Genomic DNA, 19752 nt, shown 5'->3' on the forward strand with positions numbered 1-19752 from the left:
ATGCATAAAGTTCCAAGATATACGATACTTTAAAAGAAGAACAGACAGGACAAAACAAAACACGATGAGTGAATGTAACACTATAGATTCTTGTAAGAGCAATAATTGATATTGAAAATATTTTTGATAGCATGCTTATTGCAGACCCTGAACAATATTTGGTGCTAGGGATGTAATTATTAAGTCAAGTAATTCTTCCAACTGCAAAATAATTTAGGGTTTCAAAATATTTTGTTCTAAGATGCTTTTATATATTGTTGGGTTGATACCATAATGAACTACCAAAAAATGTAATTACTTTAAAAAATACATCGTCATTTTAAAAGTTTAACTATCAACAATTTATAATTAATGAATATGTTGCAACTATTTATATAAATAAAATTAATTTAAAATACTTAGTTGAATTTTTAAATGTAAGCTTTTAAGTGATTCAATTTATAATAGAAAGCTTATTGCTAAAAAAATATACAATAATTATTATAAGCTTAATGCCATATTTACAACCATAACTAATGTATTTGAATAAATGTACCAAATTTAGGCTTTGTATATTTTAAGATATTTTTAGCTTATAACGAGCCCTCGTTATAAACCGAGTTCGGCACGTATTTATATTTTAAAAATAAAAGACTTCAGTCGAGATTTCATTTGTAAGTTTTGAAAGTAACGAACCGTAAACGATTGCTCACCGGTGCGAAAAATGTATATCAAAGAACACACACAATATAAACACACACTTAATAAAATATATTTTAAATGTGGTGAGAAAATCTTATATAGGTTGTGACTTTTAGAATTGATGCATTTTTTACATTATTTTCAGGATCGTTTTAAACTCTTCTTAGACTCGCAAAAATATAAAATTTGACAATAAATTTATAAACACCCTCAAAAAAGATTATCAGCCTTTCTATAATCAATCCTAAATAATCGAAACTAGCTGAATATTTTTAGACGAAATCAGAATCAATCCTATTGTGTTACAATTTCAGTCGAAACCGAAACTGAAACCATCTTTTTTCTCAGTGTGTTGAAAATATAAAATAAGCTTAATGTGTGTATTAGGTTTCTAGGAAAATAATAGGTAAATTATCTTTAAATTCGAATACATTTTTCTCAGCTAATGATCAATTGTTGTAGTCGTAATAAGCACCAAGTTTACGAGCAGCTGCTGCTTTACAAACCATTTTAAACTTAAAAAAAATGCTCTTATTTGATTATTCTTCATCTTTAATTCAATAGCCAAATAAAAATTCTGTTTACATCAATCATATTATAAACACGATTAAATATCATTATCATTGAATAAAGCAAAATTTAATTTATTTAATTATAAAAAACATTATTTTCCTAGCAACCGAATACGTATGCAACATTATATTAATATATATTTTTTTATATTCTAAAAATAAAAGTTTTACCTCATTTTTCACGAGCACGTTTGACCGCCTGTCTGCATAAATTTGTCCAACCGAGTTAAACTGACAAGCACTGGTGACGCTGATTGGTGAATAGTAGCAGTTATAGTAGAATTCTTTGACATGTGTATCTATATGTCTGAAAACAAATGAGAAGTATATTACAATCTAAGCTCTATACGCTATAAACGCATATATTGTTTTGATTTAAATGGTATATGCCCATTATAAATTTTGTTATGACTAAAATCTTTACAGCAAACCGAGCGGGAAATTTCTGCCCGGTCTGTCTTATACCACTGGTCTCCGCAAAGCGAGAACGCGATGATGGGCATATGTATATTTTTTCTTCTTTCTGTATCAAATTTGTAAAAGTTTTTATGTATTTTACCATGATTTTTTACTATACTTTTTTTTTGTTAACAAATAAAATGGTTATGAAACAGCATTATGTATATTGTACCGACGTATATTTTTGATATAAACTTTTATAAGAAATATGATTATTTTGCTGGTCCTTCGATCCTTGATAAGTCGGCCTTCATACGTGAGTTAATGTCGCACGGATTAGAAGGATCTTTAGCACCCTGATGCAATTAATACAAACAAGTGTATGTAGCATACCTCATTTTCTATGCCTTGTAATATATTCTTAATTACTAATATTTATAAATTTATATATTATTCCTTAAAAAATGTTACAATACAGTTTTATTAGTTTTTATTCGATTATGTCTCCAATAAATTATATTTGTGGTGAAATGTGTCTTTCGGTATATTTTTGTATATTTTAGTTTAAGGTTTAACACAAAACCCTTTGTTCCTTACCCACAAGCCGTACAAAAGGTCGGAAAATACGTAGAAAGGATCTTATCTAATGAGTGCGAGCGATTTAAGAACAAAGCTTTCACGCATAATATTTGCGCCCTCTTGAAACGACTAACCAAGGTTATATTGATGTTCATTGTGTAATTTCATCGTCACATTTTTAAATAGCATAAAATTGTATATATTGATCGAGTTTCTGTGCAGTATAATTATTGTATAACAATAATTTTTCTCCATAAATTAACAAGCTTGCCTTTAAGCTTTTGCAAATTTTATCGATTGCTTTTACATGTACTTCACTCCCGAACAAATAAAGGACATTCATAGAATTGCGCTAGGGGCGGACATACACACTCACTCACACAATTACTTCCTGGTAGGGGATGTGACGTCACAGGCGACCTACAATGTTGTCCCGTGACGTCATCGGTAGGTATACGCACGGCAGAAAAATTTCGGAAACCAGGTCAGTGCAGGGGAATGAATACATTTCGCCAAGCTGAAAACATCTCCGAGGCGAAACACTAAAAATAGATTATGTATTTCTGTATAAACAATTTAAGGCTATACAAGGTTCGCCTCTCATCGCTCCCCGCCGCTTCCTCGTAATAAAAACATACTGTTTGTGCATACATAATTATTTTATTTCAACCTGGTTACACATTTCACCATTGTTAGAGATCGACTGAAAATATGAGTTTGTTGAGAGGTGGAATTTATTTACATTGCGACATAGGCGTAGAAACAGCTAATGCGAGTCCATGTCTTAAAAATATTTTTATCAAACCAGCTCTCCTCATGTGCCTTATAAGTTACAATCACTGACCTGTCACTTAGTTTTTGATTCAAGTTTTTAATATCAAATCTTCAAGAACACTACCATGGAGCATATTAGGTAGATAAGCTTGTTGAACTGACTAGATTACTTATTCAGCTTTAACGACAGTAAGCTGTTTGAAATACACAGGATAATTCAATTCAGACAGCTGTCAATAATCACGCGTGTTCAAAGTGTCATTTGTTAGTTTGTTACAACACATTTACGAAATGGATCGCATTTATCTACAGAAATAACATTGAAAAAATAACATGAAAATTACGGGAAGTTTATAATTAATTTCATCGTACTACTGAGCAAACAATTCGCAGCGTAGTGAAAAAAATTGAAGAAACTGGAATCGTTGGAGATAGGGTAAGGCATGTACATCAAGAAGCTGCTGTAAATGAAAGTGTGGCTGAAGACCCGGAATTCCTCGGCTTTTGCAGTTTTCGTATGGCTCCCTTTGGCGTATTTTGCATCTGGATTGAAACCCAGAGACGACAGACGGCAAAAAATTTACGCAGTACGGTTTTAGAGTATCAGGAAATTGATGCCGATTTTTCAAAGAAAATTATTCTTTGATAAGGCAAATTCCACCTTTCTGGGTATGTTAATAAGCAAAATTGTCTCATATAAGGCAAGAAAAATCTTTATGTGATTTACGAGAGAGCATTACATATCCAAAAAATGACTGTTTGGTGTGCATTATGGTTAGGTGGCGTCATTGTGCCTTACTTTTTGAAAACGATGAAGCTCGGATTGTAACAGTATATGGTGAGCGCTATAGGAGCATGATAACCGATTATTTTTCACATTGATAATCAAAGATATCGATGTGGAAGACATGTAGTTTAACAAGACAAGCAACTTGTCACACATCGGGTTCAATGTTGATATTTTATCTGTCTTAATCTGTCAAAACGTTCATCCCTGAGATTTGGCGTTCATTTTCATTTTGATTCATTTTTGTATTTTGATATTATTATTTAATTCATCTATTTACTTTTGCCAATAAATTCAATATTCTGAATAAATATCAAATGGTTAGAATAAAAGTAGTATACGGTCAGAATAGAAATATAGGACGATCATGCGAATTAAAAAAAATATTTGACAGTTATGAATATAAATGGCAATAAATTATTTATTTTAGAAATATCTTATAAAATAGCCCGCACAAATCAAAACTGTTGGACAGTAGTTTGGAACAGTGAATAACTTGATGAATAACTCTCACCGAATCTACGTAATCTGAGCGATGAATGAAGCGAGAATAACGACAGAGCGGTGGTGCAGAGCACGCTTGGCTTGTTATGTTGACATCTGTTAATGTTGCCAGCCCAACCAAATAAGTTTTCCCTTAAACACTTTGATATTGAGAATGATAGATCGACCACTTGTACCAATATTTAGCGTTACAGCAATAATAAACACTATAAGATAAAACTATTGCCAACTGAAAAAAATGGTTCTGACCATCTGTCAGAATAATTTTTATCATTTAATATAAATTCTTACCAGTACAACTTAAATTCTAACAATTTAATATAAATTCTGATCAACTAGTATATATTTTGAGCATGTAATATTTATTTTGGTTGTTTATATTTTTACATTTTAATATAAATTCTGACCTGAAAAATACGAACTTTTGAATTTCGCTGTTGTTTATACTGTTTTCAAGTAGTGAGTCCGCGAATTCAATTAAGGTTTCTTTCAAAAATGATTACTCGCTCGTAAAGAAATTGTTGCAGCCTAAGATTTGTCTTGAAAACATATTTTGTTGTACAATTAATCCAGATTATAGTTATAGCAACTAATTTTTCCTTATTTTAAAATTAATAGGAAACTCAGATTTAAATTTAACATGTAATATGTTGAAATAACGCTCCAAATTCCTTTTTTTAAGTATTGAGACGGAAACGCTACATGTTAAAAAGTAACATTTATCTTTTACAATGACGAGGAAAATGCTTATTTTCATATAAAAGGTCGCGCTAGAGCATACATTCTATCCTGCACATAATAATATTGTTATTTTACACTTTGGTTACCGATCGCCGCGTGACTATCTGGGCCGTTTTTCTTTTAAGCAATGAACACATTTTGTGTGCCTAAAAAACGATGCAATTAGCTCATAAAAATCCTCATCTGCGATTCCCAAGAGCTGTCTCAAACCAGCATTATACAATATATGACACTAATGATAAGATCATGCTCAGTTTTTTTAAATAATCTTTTATTATCATTATTGTGACTTATGGACCAACATTTGCATTCGCAAAAATCTACTTAAATGCTTGAATAAATGCTAATGAAAACGAAATCTGAAATGCAATAAATTAATAATATTTTATATATACATAAATTCATATCACATAATATATACATATGTACGTTAAACAGTTTAGTTTATATTAATAATAACGCCAAAATTGATTACGTAATATGCTACCCCTAATCGACCTACAAATTCAATTATTTCGGCAACTGCTCTGGGAAATCACTAGAACGAGTAAAATTCAATTAGGGTAGATATGTACATAAATGTGTTATATATACATACAAAATATCATCACAAATATTTATAAATATTACAAGTTTAGATAAAACTTTATTATTTTAATATATTTTGCTATAAATTTGCGGATCTTGATATAGCTCCCATTTATCACTAATTGTATATTAATCATATATATTATGTCTAAGACGAAATTCAATGACTCTTCTCAGCTTCCAGGTTCAAAGTTAATCGCGAAAGATTTCGAGGGTTTGAGATCTTCTAAATAAACCTTCGATAACTCCAACATGTTTATTGATAAAATTTTTGACACGACATAACAAAATTATTGTTACTGTTGTAAGCTAGTTGTGATTCTGTGAAGATCTATATTTTCAATGTCTTGACACACTATATAGTACGGAATGCTGTATGGTAAAACTTCTAAAAGAATGGGACAAATATATGAAGAAATAGTTCTGGTCTCAAATCTTAAAATTACTATAATATGTAGCGTTACTGTAGACTACTAGTCAAATAAATCTGATGGTCAATATAATAGAAAACACGTGCATCTTTGTCCGAAATTAAATTTCCAATTTAATCAATTATTTTTAATGATAACTGATTTTTTAATTTTTTTTAGCAAATTTAAAAGTAATACAATTGTATTTCGCTGCGTGAGCATTGATGTCAAATTATAAAAATAATCTATTTCATATGTCCAAAAACATACTTATTATAGATATGTGGATAATTTTGAAAAAATGATTAAATCCTAGTTGTGATCCTTGATCTATGGAATTTTTAGTTGAAGTTGACACATATGTAGGTTCATATTATATCGGCATTTTGGAAATTTATTTATAGATGTTTTATATGGCGACACAACTCAAAAGGAACATTGGTTCGTATTATAACTGAATTTATTAGAGCGATTGGTATAATGTAATGTGAAAGAGGAAAACTTTGGAGCTGAAAGAATTTTTTCTCCATTTGCTGCAGACTTCAATAATTTGCTAATTCAGCACATAATTTCAACACAATATTAGGATCGATAATTCTTAAACATTTTTATATTCTTCTTATAGTTAATCGCATAAATAGTATATATACTATAAAAAAAAGTTAATCTATATATTGTGCATAGATATAGTTTTCGAGTATATTTTTGTAATATTTCAAATTATTGATAAATCTCTAAAATATGAGTTTTATAAAGTTTCTCTATAGGACCTACTTATGTAATTGTCTACTACGTGACAGTTGGTTTAAAATAAGGAAAGTTGTACGTTTAAAAGAGTTATCTGTTACTTCCATTTTTGCAAATACTACTTATAAAATCATGTTGAGATGCCCGTACTGTTTATCAAAACTGAAATCTGAATGCAAAACGTTTATTTTACGTGTTTAAGTATTCGCTTCCAGTAAGGCAGCGCTCGCGAAATCATGTCTCAGTATTTGACGTGCCGAACAAGAGTATTCGTTACGCCAACTTACGTGATGATTAAAAATTTAACAATAACTTTGCCTTATTGTTCAGCGGAGTACAAAAGTTAGTTATAATATATAAAATTACAAATAAATATATTTTTTATTTAAAAAGTTATTCAATTTTTAAATGTTGATATGACTTACTTTTACACTTTGTATGAACTTATTTGCTTCTTTTTTTCTTATAGAGAAATGTTGTATTGCGGTAATGCAATCAAATTATTCTGACGTGGATTTGTGGAATTTATCGCACCCGGGCAATATTTTACCAAGAAAAGCTTGCCGCCTTATTGCAAACATGCGGACGGAAGAACAAATTTAATATGAGCTTTACGTTTCTTATTTGCGGTAAAAATAAGTTTTGCGATCCAAAAGTTTATTCTGTGGAACGAACGAGAGAAAAAGAGAGATGGAGGAAAACTTCAATAATATACGAACTAGCGTGCTTCTGGGGAACTTTGCTATACTGTTGTTCACTTGCTGGTCTCGTATTTTGTGACATCGCTAAAATAAAACTATAAATTTTGTGACATCGCTGAAATTAAACTATTATTTTTCAACAAAACTTTTTAAAAGTTTATTCTTATCTGATAACTAATTTTTTCCATACTTACATTTCTATATAAAATTGTAATATAAAAATTGACTATTTTTAAATAATAAAAGGATACGCTGAAAGCATTTTAAATGGCCTTACTTTTAACGATTTTTTTATTTTTTCCGCAACGTCAACTTCTAATAAGTAATTGCGGTTTTCACACTTTACAAACAGCTGAAGCGCTGAAGAAAAAAAATGCAGTTGAATTTTAACCATTTGCCCTTAATTTTTGCTCAAATAAGCGGGAATAGGAGGAGTATATATAGAGTGGATAATAAAGGAAGATTGCGCATCAATCTCAATCTCAACTATAGTTACATTTAATTATTATAATCATTCATCGTAGTTCTAATATAAATTATATTAGATTTGATAAATACAGTTTTTTTTTCCAACACTAGCTGCCTCAATTATTCGGTCAGTACGAAATATTCCATAGTTTTTAAAATTTATATTAATCGATGCTGTAGTGGGTTTCAGAAATATAAGTTTGGTGAACGAATGGTGATGATCAGACACAGTTTGGGGTCCTACGGTAAAAGTTTATTGAATGACGTACAGTTTATTACATGTTAATAATGTATTATATATGATACGAAGAAGGGACTGACGAGGCGCCGCCGGTCGAAGTCTTTCCGTCGAGATCCGCCAAAGAATGTCTTGCTATTCGCCATCACCACGCCAGTGTAACCAGATTGCCGCTTAGTTTTGATCCACTATTTGTTCGTCGATCAAAAACTGTTGAAATTATGTTTTTCTATCGCGTAAACCGTTAGCGTTCCATGATATATTTTTACTTGATTGCGGCGTGAGTTTAAATTTGAATAATTAGTTATTTAAATTAGCTGCAATTTAAATAATTTAAAGCAGTATTTCAATTATAGTTTTATCCTTACCTGCTATTGTATCAAACGCAATAAGGGTTTAGTATTAAGTTAAGAATTCAATTTTTTATTCAGATTTTTAATACAGACTCTGTAGCGAGTCAATGCGATTACATGCACTGTTACTGCATACTTGATTTTCGTTATTATTCCCTTGAGGATAATCTAAATTCTAATAACAAATGATTTCCTGTGAATTTAACGCAAATATTACAGTAGCCGCCCTGGAATTTACTGTTGCCATTGTTTCTAAATTGATTAACGTTGTCGGACGTAAAAATTAAGAGAGCACAACTATGTTTTGATCTTTTCAATTAAAATAAATTGCTGCCTTTTCCTCAAATATTAAAGTAAAGGAAAATTACCTTTCATCTAAAAATTGTTTATTTTACGGTGGGCTTTTACTGAAAAAGGCTTACTTGGCGCAATTCATTTATTTAAATTAAATTAAGACCATGGTAACCTAACAGGTTACTCCAATGCGTCACGATGGTCGAAAATAATAATTGTATTATTTCAATACACAAAAAATAGTACATGTAAAGAAGCAAACAAAAAATCATAAAATATCAAAATTAAATTATATGAACCGGACCAGCTCCTCGTAGCTGATATTAAACAAGTCAATGTGCAATGCCAGCGTATTAGGCAGCCGGATGGCCACAGCCATAGGCGAGTTAGCAAGTGCGGACGTCCTAGCCCCAGCGGCCATCAAAAGAGGACGTGGTCGTGATTCTCGAAGACGTTCTGGAACTCAAAACTGGAATTCTTCGAGAATAGTTTTATTGTCCACAGCACCCAATCAGTTATTTATTCAAATTTGGCAAGATGACTTAAAATAAGGTGACCATATTTTTATAATATTAAAGGATGACACTAAAAATACATTTCTTTCAGAATTTTTGTTCTCTAAATGAAAAATTACAAGATGAGTGTCCTCATTAGATATTTTCAAAATCTGGTCACCTTAATTTAGAGATGTTTAGGAAAGCAAAAAATGGCATTTCGGAAATTTTTGTTTATTTAAGGATGCTACGGGAGCTAAAAAAATTTGTTTGAGGACGTCTGGTCACCTTACTTAAAATCAGATAATTTATTTAATATTTTTGGGGGAATTTACTTTCTTTAGACTAGCAGGGAAGTCTGTACAGATATAATATTCAACCGATGATGTTCCTTTAAAAGAGTTATAATGCTGTTTTTTTTAATTTTATAATATTGAACTAGCCCTTAATTAGGAACAAGAGTTGTCACTTTTGCGATTAGAAAGTAGACTGTCTCCGTTTGCAGCTAATGTGCGACTCTTTACACACACGTTTATATTTTATATGAAGAAAACAGCGAGAATGATGTGGTAAAATAGAATTAAAAATGAAAATTTAAAACAGTAGTCAGTTCAATACTAGCAGTGTGTAGTTATTGGTTTGGTAATGTTTGCTATTTTTTATGTGTATTAATTAATGTCGTACTCTTAAAATTAAACATATTTCAGATTAAAAAATATTGCAAAAGTACCATGTTCGACTTTTGCAAATTCGTATAGGCTCTAATGCGAAAAATGTAGTTTTTATATACGTTGACCTAAAAATTAAATGCAGTGCGAGTTATAGCAAGCTCCAAAATTATTGAATATTTATAGTCTTTACATTCTTCATTTTCTAGTATCATTTGTGATTATATCTAAAAAGCTAAACAGTCTTGTCTTCAACAGTACTATCTACAATAGTAGCTTCTGTATTTAAAAAATATATAATTGTAAATGATAGCAGCATCAAGGTAGTACTATTATGTTGCTTAGTGATTTGAATCTGACAAAACTGTGTTTATTCTCAAATCCTATTGATTATTCTTTTCACTTCAGGCGACTTCAATTTTCAGTTTAATAAATGACATTCGGAGATCTTTTCTTATGTTTAAGTGTTAAGGAATGCAATATAACTAATATACGAATAAACAAAATAATATATGACACGTTACTGAAATAAAAATATTTGTGAAAAATAATTATATTTAATTAATTTAAAAAATATTAATTTAACAAAATAAATTAATTTTGCAGTGATACAATAAATTACCACAAATTAAAAATAACCCATTTTAATTGAATTTGCATACAATTGTTTCTAATATTAAAACAATATATACATACACTTCAATAAAAAAATTGATAACAAGGATATTTATCATAAATAATCTCATGAGATTTATTTAATTAGCAAACATTTGCTAAATACAAGGAAATATGTATTAAATAATATCATATGTCATCAATCAAGTACAGTGTTATAAACATATTAATTTATCGCCTCTTTTTGATAGTGTTAATTGTGACATTATAACTTTCGATATATACAAATGATATAAGTGTTTCAAAAATATAATCATAACTCGGCAACAATTAAACGTCTATCAAGAGTGTCGCATTTTCTTAGGTTGAGGCGGCGGCATTCTATCGCCGTCGTCGTGAAACCTCTTGCCACTGATAAAACTCATCAAATGTTCTTGAGTCACAGGATTCGATATGCTGTTCAATACGGCTAAAATAAAAATATTATTAGTATATTTTAATAAGAAACATTGTATAATGTATTACTTACATTCAGCCGTGTTCAAACTGTTGGGGAAAGATTTATCACTTCTCTCTCTCATAAAGACCCATTTGTTGTTGTGTAACTTGCACTCGATTATTTTGTTGTCCAAGTCTTTGACAGTCTTATAATTATCGATTTTACCATAGGGCACGTCGAGTTGTCCTACGTATAAATTACCTACTGTAGTAGGTAAACATCTAAAACAGAATAATTAAAAAAAAAATGTATCACATTGAGTATGCACGATAATGTATATAATGATGATACTGACCCTTCTTTCTTTTCTTTAACAATTTTTAATCTAAAATCTATACTATTAAGATTAGCCGGTTTCCATTTTAAAACATCTTTACAGGTACCTGGCACGTAGGGCTGAAAATAAAAAATAAATATTAGATGATTCAAAAGGCCTGCTTGATAAATTGTTTCGACTTTATCGCCCTTTGACGAAAAATATATGCTCCGTAGACAATGCGATGCGTTTAGTTTAAGAATGTAAATAAACGATTTTTTTAAATAAATAATTTGTGTAGTGAACATACGCATCTTCTTTTACATGGATAAGTGCGATGGCTATCAAGGGGAATATTTGAAGAAGACTTTCATGGCGTCAATTGGTTAATCAAGGTAGTCTAACATTGACATTTTTGAATAAGTTAAATCTGACATTACGAGGGAGCATTATAACTATATTTTAACCACTTTACATGCAGTCCTGCAGGGATGTGGGAATTTAGAAATATCCATTACACACGGTGTCGAGTGCATGCGGGAATATGAAAATCGAATTTAAACGCAGTCCCACATATAAACGTGATTCTATTTGTCGTTATACTCGACTTCCGAGTCCTGGCATTTCGTTACAAGTATAAAAAAATATGTCTTTTTTTTAGCTATAAATTAGACAAATACAAGGCGGTGTGTTATTCACATTTTTTCCCCTTGAAGTATTTCTCAATTACAGTAGATTCATTGTTTATTATTGGGTTTATTCCATTTTTTTATTATTGCTTGCGATTTTTTAGAAATGGTGGAGAAAATATTTACAGTTACAGGATATCACATCCTGTTGAAAATAAAAATAATAAACTGGAAAAAGGTTGAGAAATATATATCTTCAGTTTGTTTAGTATTATATATAATATAATGTATAATTCATTCCAATATACACGTATAAATTATTTGTTTCATTAACTTTTTTTTAATGTATAAGTATTTAAAAAATATGAATAATACTTATTGGTTTTATTGAAAATATTATTCATTATTAGGAGTATATTTTTGGTCAGGTACTGCAACGTATTATTTTACATCGGTGATAGCAAAAAATCTTTCTAGCAAATTTCCCATGGTCTAATAATAATGAGAATAATAATAATAATAATAATAATAATTTTCTTAATTCTAAGTTTTTTTTGAGAAGTCACAAAAGATTTGAAAATTTAAGCCTGTTTTTAATTTTTTTTTATTGTAAATGTAATTTTTTGGATATATAATTTAAAAAAATATATTTTGCGGAAAAACATAAATTTTTGAATTTTTTTTATTTTTCCCATTTATATGTAATTATTTACTAATATAATTTATAATAAAAAAGTATGATTTTTCGGAATACTTTTCAAAAAGAAACCCGTATGTTAAGTGGTTAAATGCAAGAGAAAGTGGAAGCTGCAACGAAAATACCCAACATATGGTCCCGTCGTGTGTAGATTGTGATCGAGAATTCTGAATAATTTTCTTTTCTCGAGAATTTTTATTTTGAAATTTCGAGGATCATATTTCTCAAGAAATTGTTTATGAGAATCTCGAGAATATTTCAAATTTTTCACTTATTTATATATTGCATTCTAAATCAATCATTGTCCGAAATATCGTATACTCTGAAACTTATTACAATAGCAGTGAAGGCCCCAAGCCAAAACAATGCTAATCTTTAAAGCGCAGAAGGTATACTAATATTTTTATTTAATGCTTTCAAAGCTAATAGTACAGAAATAAGCAGGGCTGTAGAGTCAGAGCATTTTAAGTGGAGTCGTAAGGAATTGACCGACTCCGACTCCTTTTTAACCTTTTCCAACCCCACCCAATAATTTTTTTAATTGTTCGTCATGCGCCATGCATTTTAAGTCGGTAATATTGATTAAACAAAAGTTATTATGCATTTAATCAAATATCCAATAACTACGTGTGATCATGCCGGTCACCTACTGGCATGGTCACACGTAGACACATATAATGGCACGGCACTAATCCTAAAAAATATTATTATAATTATTTTTTGTTCTTTCTTCTTTGTTATCATTTACATAAAAATAAATAAATAAAATAATTAAAAATAAATTTAATATTTTAAAATTATCTTATCGAAATTTTTAAATTCGGAGTCAGAACTTGCGAAAAAGTCGGAGTCAGAAAAAAATTCCAGTAACTCCACAGCCCTGGAAATAAGCCAAGACCTAAATTAAATTTCTAAAAGATGAGATGTGACGATAATGTCATTGTTCATTTTTTTAGCACAACCCAAATTGTTTTTGAACGAATTAGAAAATTTTATTTTCATCGAGTTCAAAGGGTGAAATAAAAAAAATATTCAAAACCACATTGAAATGACATCAATAAAACACTTAGCCTGAAAAAATATGACTATGGAAATAGACATACAGCATGAAGTTGTATATATAAGAATTTAACCTTAGAAGAACAATTACAAAACTATCCTTCAGAGCAATAATACAAAGATGAACCAAATAATTTATGAGCATTTCTGGACATTGACAAGAGATAAAATGTCTAGGAAGCAACTGGAAAATTGACAGACAATCTAAAACTTCTAAAAACAGCATTAAGTAAAAAAAAAAAACCAACGTCGACACAGAATGAGAGAAACTTTTCAATCTCTGAAAATTTCATGTCGAAAAAAAGAGCAAGATTATCAGATAAATCAATAGATTGCTTTTATTTTCTAAAAAGCCATTTTCTTAGAAAATAAATTCTTCATTAAATTTCGATCATTATTCTTTAAAATAATCACATAAATTTTTTTCTTGCTAAAAAATAATAAGAATTGAATTGCTGGATAGAGATGTTGAGCCCATAATTGAACCGTCATGAGATGTGGTACTTAAAAACATCTTAGGTGTTCAAAGATGTTCCAAGTTTTAGTAGAAAAAGCGATAAAAAATAAAGTCAAACCAGATCTGAGACTAGAATTATCATATCATATTCTTCAAACCTGGAATTTCTAGATACCAAGAAACAAAATTGCATTTTTCATTTATATATTTTTCAGTTTGAGTTTGATTTCTTACCATTTTTTAATTTACTCTAATGACAAATAGAATGAAGAAGAATTGAATGACTCGTAGAAAATCAAAACTTACCTCTTTAGACGGTTGAAATATTAAACCGTCAGGCTTGTGGAGCAAACTTTTCGTAAACTTTTCACTTAATAAACTACCAGATTGCGATATATCCCAAAATTCTTTCAAGCGAACTCCAAATGGCTCTCTCTCTCTGTTCAATTTACCTTTCATGATCGCTCTATGTCTGAAATTTGAAAAAAGTTTAAACAAACTATACTTTATCAACGTATTCTAATTATATACATATAATAGATAATTAAATACCTGGGAGCAATAATTTCACTTTCTATGCATCTTAATCTATTAGGATAAAACGGGCTATTCTTTACATCCATCCCGTTAAAACATATGATGTCGTAAACCAGAAATCGTGGAATTTTAACTCCGTTGGCTACATCTACAACCATTTCCTGAAAGCAAATTCTTTATTTATAAATACGTATACTCAAAGTAAAATCAATATTAAAAATAATAACTTACACCATCCAAAAGCGTGTTTTCTAAATGAATACTTATATCCTCTTTAAATGGAAATCTAATATTTTTGATTATGTATGCTCGAAAATCTCGATCAAATAAAAACACATTATTTTCCTTATAGATCAACATTAAATACCTGGAACATAAATAATGCATTAATCCAATGATTTTTTAAATAAAAATATTCATTTCAAAATCACTTACCGAGATCCGTCTGCCTTCCAAGATACGCGATACGCTTTTTTGGCTAGCAAGCCTATATTTTTCATGTCCATCGAGACCGGCTGGGAACCGGGGAATCCGTTACTCTGCCATCCGCACATCTTTTGGATCAGTTTTTGAAGTTCCTTTAAAGTTGGCTGCTGAGAAAACTGTGGTATCGTAGATACTTCGGGTAGAAACGAAACTTCTTTATTTTCGCCAATAGCCGCATCGTCAGATTCTATTTAAAATAAAATAATTAAACTACTATATCGGCATAAATATTATAAATATAAAATTATACCTGTATGCCACGACGGCAGTGTCGGCAGATCAAGCACGTCGTATATATCGTCATCATATCGATTATACAATTCTTGTATATAATCTGCTTTGTAAATTCCAGGAGGTCTAAAAATTTGCAATGTTTAGTATGCAACGTCAACATGAATTAATTTAAAAATTATTACATTACCGTAGATTAGCAAATTCTTTTATAGCAGCGCCCACACCCCAATCCATCTTTTCGACTAAATAGGAGATAAGAAGAAACCCAGTCCTATTGAAACCGTGCGTGCAATGAACGCCGATAGCGTGCAGTGGATTTTTTTGAATGAATAATGCTACTGTATCCAAAAAAGCCCTGAAAATAATATTTAATCGTTAATAACATATATAAGTATTCTTGGGTAATTTAAAAACAGAAACATACTTGGTTTGATCCAAATCGGGCGTTTCACCGTGTCCTCTACACTTGATTTTTATGTATTTACACTCATGATCCTCTATTTCCTTTCTATCGTAGAATCTATTAGTGTTTGTTAAATCGATCCATAGACCAAGTTTAATCTGTAATATAAATTAAAGAACATGATAATTTTATTTCTAAACTGATTTTGAAGAAACTTCTTCGGCTTCATATAAATTGGTAACTGAAATGCTTTCTTCCTTAACCATTTGCAAATTTAATAATGCCGCTCCTCGACACGATTTTAACAATGAGGAAAATAAAAATATAAATAATAACTATGAAGATTTTTATTAACTACTTGGGTGATCGATGGCGCTTAAATTTAAGTTTTCGCGTACTTCCCCCCTAGCAATTTAAATTGCGAAATTAAACTAGAGACAGGGAACTCCATCGGCACATATGAGAAGTATGTATTCTGTGTATGGCGTGTGCTGCACCTTTGTATATGTTCTTTTGAAGAGATGAATGGACGGAACTAATTTCCATTATTTTTCCGCTATTAATGCAATTTTTTCTAGGTCTATATCCTCAAAAACCACAAAGAGGGTCTGTTTGTAATATGGAAATTTATATAAAAGTTTGTCAAACAATTTCGAGCATATTTGATCAAGATTATATTGTAGAGTTTAAATTTGCTTCTAAAAATACAGGTTTCGTATAAAATGACTTCTATCAATTAGTAATATGAATAGTTGTATTATGAATTAACATTTTTCATGTACATTAATTTTATTTTCAATTCATACCTTTATTATTTGATATGTTTATAGAAATGAAATTTAGTTATATATTTTATTAGCTGTATCAACTTCTACTTTTCATCGCTTTAACTTTATTTCTTGTAGACTTACAATCTTTATCTGAATCTTCTAATAATCGAAAGAATTAAAACAAGTCCTATAATTTCCAATGTTTTATATCAGTTATCCGTATAATATATTATATTCATAGATCTTCAACAATTCTGTATGGATTTTTAATCTGCGTCATCAATTTCTAAATTCAGTTTCCTCCACTGTTTAATAAATTGATTAGTTATGTCAGAAGTTTCACTTTACATTATCTTTTATAGAGTGTGGACAGAGCCTTTTCCATATTCAATTTATTATGGACTCTTTTACATCATCTCTACATTTTTTATCCAGAGTCCAGACTCTAAATCCGATAGAAGAGAATGGACCAAGAGTAAAATCGGTTGAGATAGTCATTTGGATCATCCGTACGGAGTAGAAATATTTGTATGTCATATCTGAGGTTAATTTTATCATGAGATTCATCATTATCATTAGCAATGTTTGCTTTGTAAGTTTATTTTTTCTTCATAAATCTCACGATAGCATCACCGCATTTCCGTTTCACTTTCGAAAACTTTTTAAGGATTAAATCTAATATAGCTGCATTCACTTTCGAGAACACAACAGTTAGCCCCTTTTATCTTATATGAAGGAGTTTGATTATATAAGCCTTTCCTGTATCCCTTCGCCTTCTTTAAATTTATGTAGACGAAATATTCATTTTAAATGTTTTTACTAGATTTTTGAGTCCAGTAGATTGCAATGGTCGTCTCAATTGACCATGGTAGACTTGAGGTAAACTTCGAGTTAGTCCGTCTTTGATTAACCGTTTGAGTGCAGACTTTCACAAAAATAATGCTCATCAAGAATTTTCTACTTTAGATTCCGGAGCATCCTCTAGCAGTACGTAGATATGTTTAATGCCAGCTATAAGGCACTATTGACAACGTGATTAACTGTCGAGTGTGAGTCATCGTTAAACAGTTAAGTCATTGAACAAAAAGTAGCAATATTAAATAATATCTCAATATTTTTGTTGACAAGTATTACAAAGTAATGCTGTTGGACCCCTTAAAGCTATGAATTCAACGCGTGAGACTCTCGTTGTTAAGTACAGCGTTGATAGTATTGTTTTTATAAGCATTGATATTTGAAAACATTGAAGATACAGTACAGTCAGCATTATTTCCGAATGCGATAATTTGAATATTAAGTGGCAAAAAATATTTTAGAACTAAACGCAAAGCAGTATGTGATACGCGAAAGGTAAATCTCACCTTGTAGTCCTTGATGTTGTTGAAGAGCATCTTGGGTGGAAATCTGTTCCCTGGGGGCACGAGATTGTCATACTTGGTGGAGAGGGGTGTCTTGAAGGCGAGGAACTTCTGCACCAGAAGGTTGGTCGCCTTCCTGGGGCAGTGCAGCCAGCGGGCTGGCACCTCAAGCTCGGCGCTGCTACCCATCTCGACACGCGACGGCGCGACGATGCGACTGACGTTCGTCGGCGACGACGCTCGACCGTCGCATGGCAACACTGATAACGATACGCAACACTTCCAACTATGCATCCAGCGAAGGGAAGTGAATGGGGGGAAGCTTTAAATAATATTTTTGCCAGTATTTATATTTTTATTTTTAAAACAGACTTCGGTATTAGTTAACAATATCATAAACCAATGGTTATGCACATTTTCTATGCGTTTGGCCCTAACAGCTACTAAAGCGGCTACAAAATTAAGTTTTAAATTTTAAAATGCGTTTTAAAATTTAAAACTTGTTTTTTATTATCAAAAATTGCTTAAAAATCGTCATTAACCCTTTATTGGTGTCAAAGTTTATTACTTTTAACGTTAAAATCAGAAAATTTCTAATAATTTAGAAAATATTTTATAACAGGGATAATGGGTGAAAATGTCAGTGTTTGACATAGTTTTTTTCAATCATCAGTTGTGCTTCGGCTGTCTAGTTGTCTTTATATTCTATCGGTTAGTACACACCTTTAGGACGACATTTATATAATAATTAATTTTTTCCTTATAAAATGGAGAGCTTTGTTTTAGACAAACAATTTATGCGATGTTGTATATTGCATGAATATTAAAAAAAATGTAACAACTGATATGATTGTAACAATAAATATATAAAATGTAAAAATATTTTTTTAGATTTAATTTGCCATCCGATATTAGGAAAATAACAAAATAAATTTAACCAAAAATTTTCACGTCAAAAAGTGACAAAATTATTTTATCATTCAACCAGTGTCATAACATAACCGATAGTTATGTATAAACATGTTAGGATATTCAATAGAAAATCAGATCACTCCTGAGACTAAACCAGACGCAACCAGCTTCTCTAAGACTTTATTTTATAAAATCGTGACATTATTTCCAATAATTCGCAAATTATATTAGTATTGCCAGGATTGAAAAAAATATCTATAGTCTAATTATTTTCAAGAGTCAATGCACAACAACGTCGTTCAACGCGTGTTTATCCCCACGTTGTTGATTGTGTTGACTTAGTTGTAACACATTGGGCTAACGCCTATTATGTTGCATCGAAAAATTAATGCGTAGCCAAAATTTTGCTAAAAATGGTAGTTAATTATACACATATAATCAACTAACATTTTTAGTAAAATCTATATTAGCTTTTACAAAACAATTAATAAAGATTTATTTGGCTGACCAGCAGATTTTTTTAAAAAAGGTTGTAAACTTCAATGATAAAATTCTACTTAGAACGGTCTTTGGTCTCGGTTTTTCAAAGCTCGTTCGATCTAGTCATTTTTATATTAACATTTTTCATTTTTTGCCATTTACTTTGTTTACTTTAAGAATAAATATTGAAAAAAATCAGCATTTCAGGAAACCTTATAGATTTTTCTGCCTAAAATAAAATTTGTAAAAAAATTGATTTTATAGGATTTAATTTTAAGATATATTCTGAGACACATTGATTTTAAATACTCTTGTAAGTAAACCAGATGTAAATGTAGAAATGATATATTTTACTAAGGTCC

The 19752-nt window shown here is 30.3% G+C and overlaps 1 protein-coding gene across 1 annotated transcript; it reads right to left on the reverse strand.

The window, feature by feature from the left end:
- Nucleotides 1-10724: 10724 nt before the first annotated feature.
- Nucleotides 10725-18251, reverse strand: mRNA-cap (RNA guanylyltransferase and 5'-phosphatase mRNA capping enzyme). The gene is made up of 11 exons (XM_088191689.1): nt 18002-18251; nt 15892-16028; nt 15655-15822; nt 15484-15590; nt 15183-15420; nt 14979-15114; nt 14763-14908; nt 14517-14682; nt 11408-11508; nt 11143-11333; nt 10725-11082 (listed from the first exon to the last, which is right to left on the reverse strand). Exons 1-11 carry the CDS (start codon nt 18185-18187, stop codon nt 10955-10957), a joined length of 1704 nt encoding a protein of 567 aa, XP_088047815.1. The 5' UTR covers nt 18188-18251; the 3' UTR covers nt 10725-10954.
- Nucleotides 18252-19752: the final 1501 nt, after the last annotated feature.

The sequence above is a fragment of the Plectrocnemia conspersa genome, unplaced genomic scaffold (assembly GCF_051122295.1).
Source record: "Plectrocnemia conspersa isolate PC_06_02 unplaced genomic scaffold, ASM5112229v1 ptg000009l, whole genome shotgun sequence".
NCBI lineage: Eukaryota > Metazoa > Arthropoda > Insecta > Trichoptera > Polycentropodidae > Plectrocnemia > Plectrocnemia conspersa.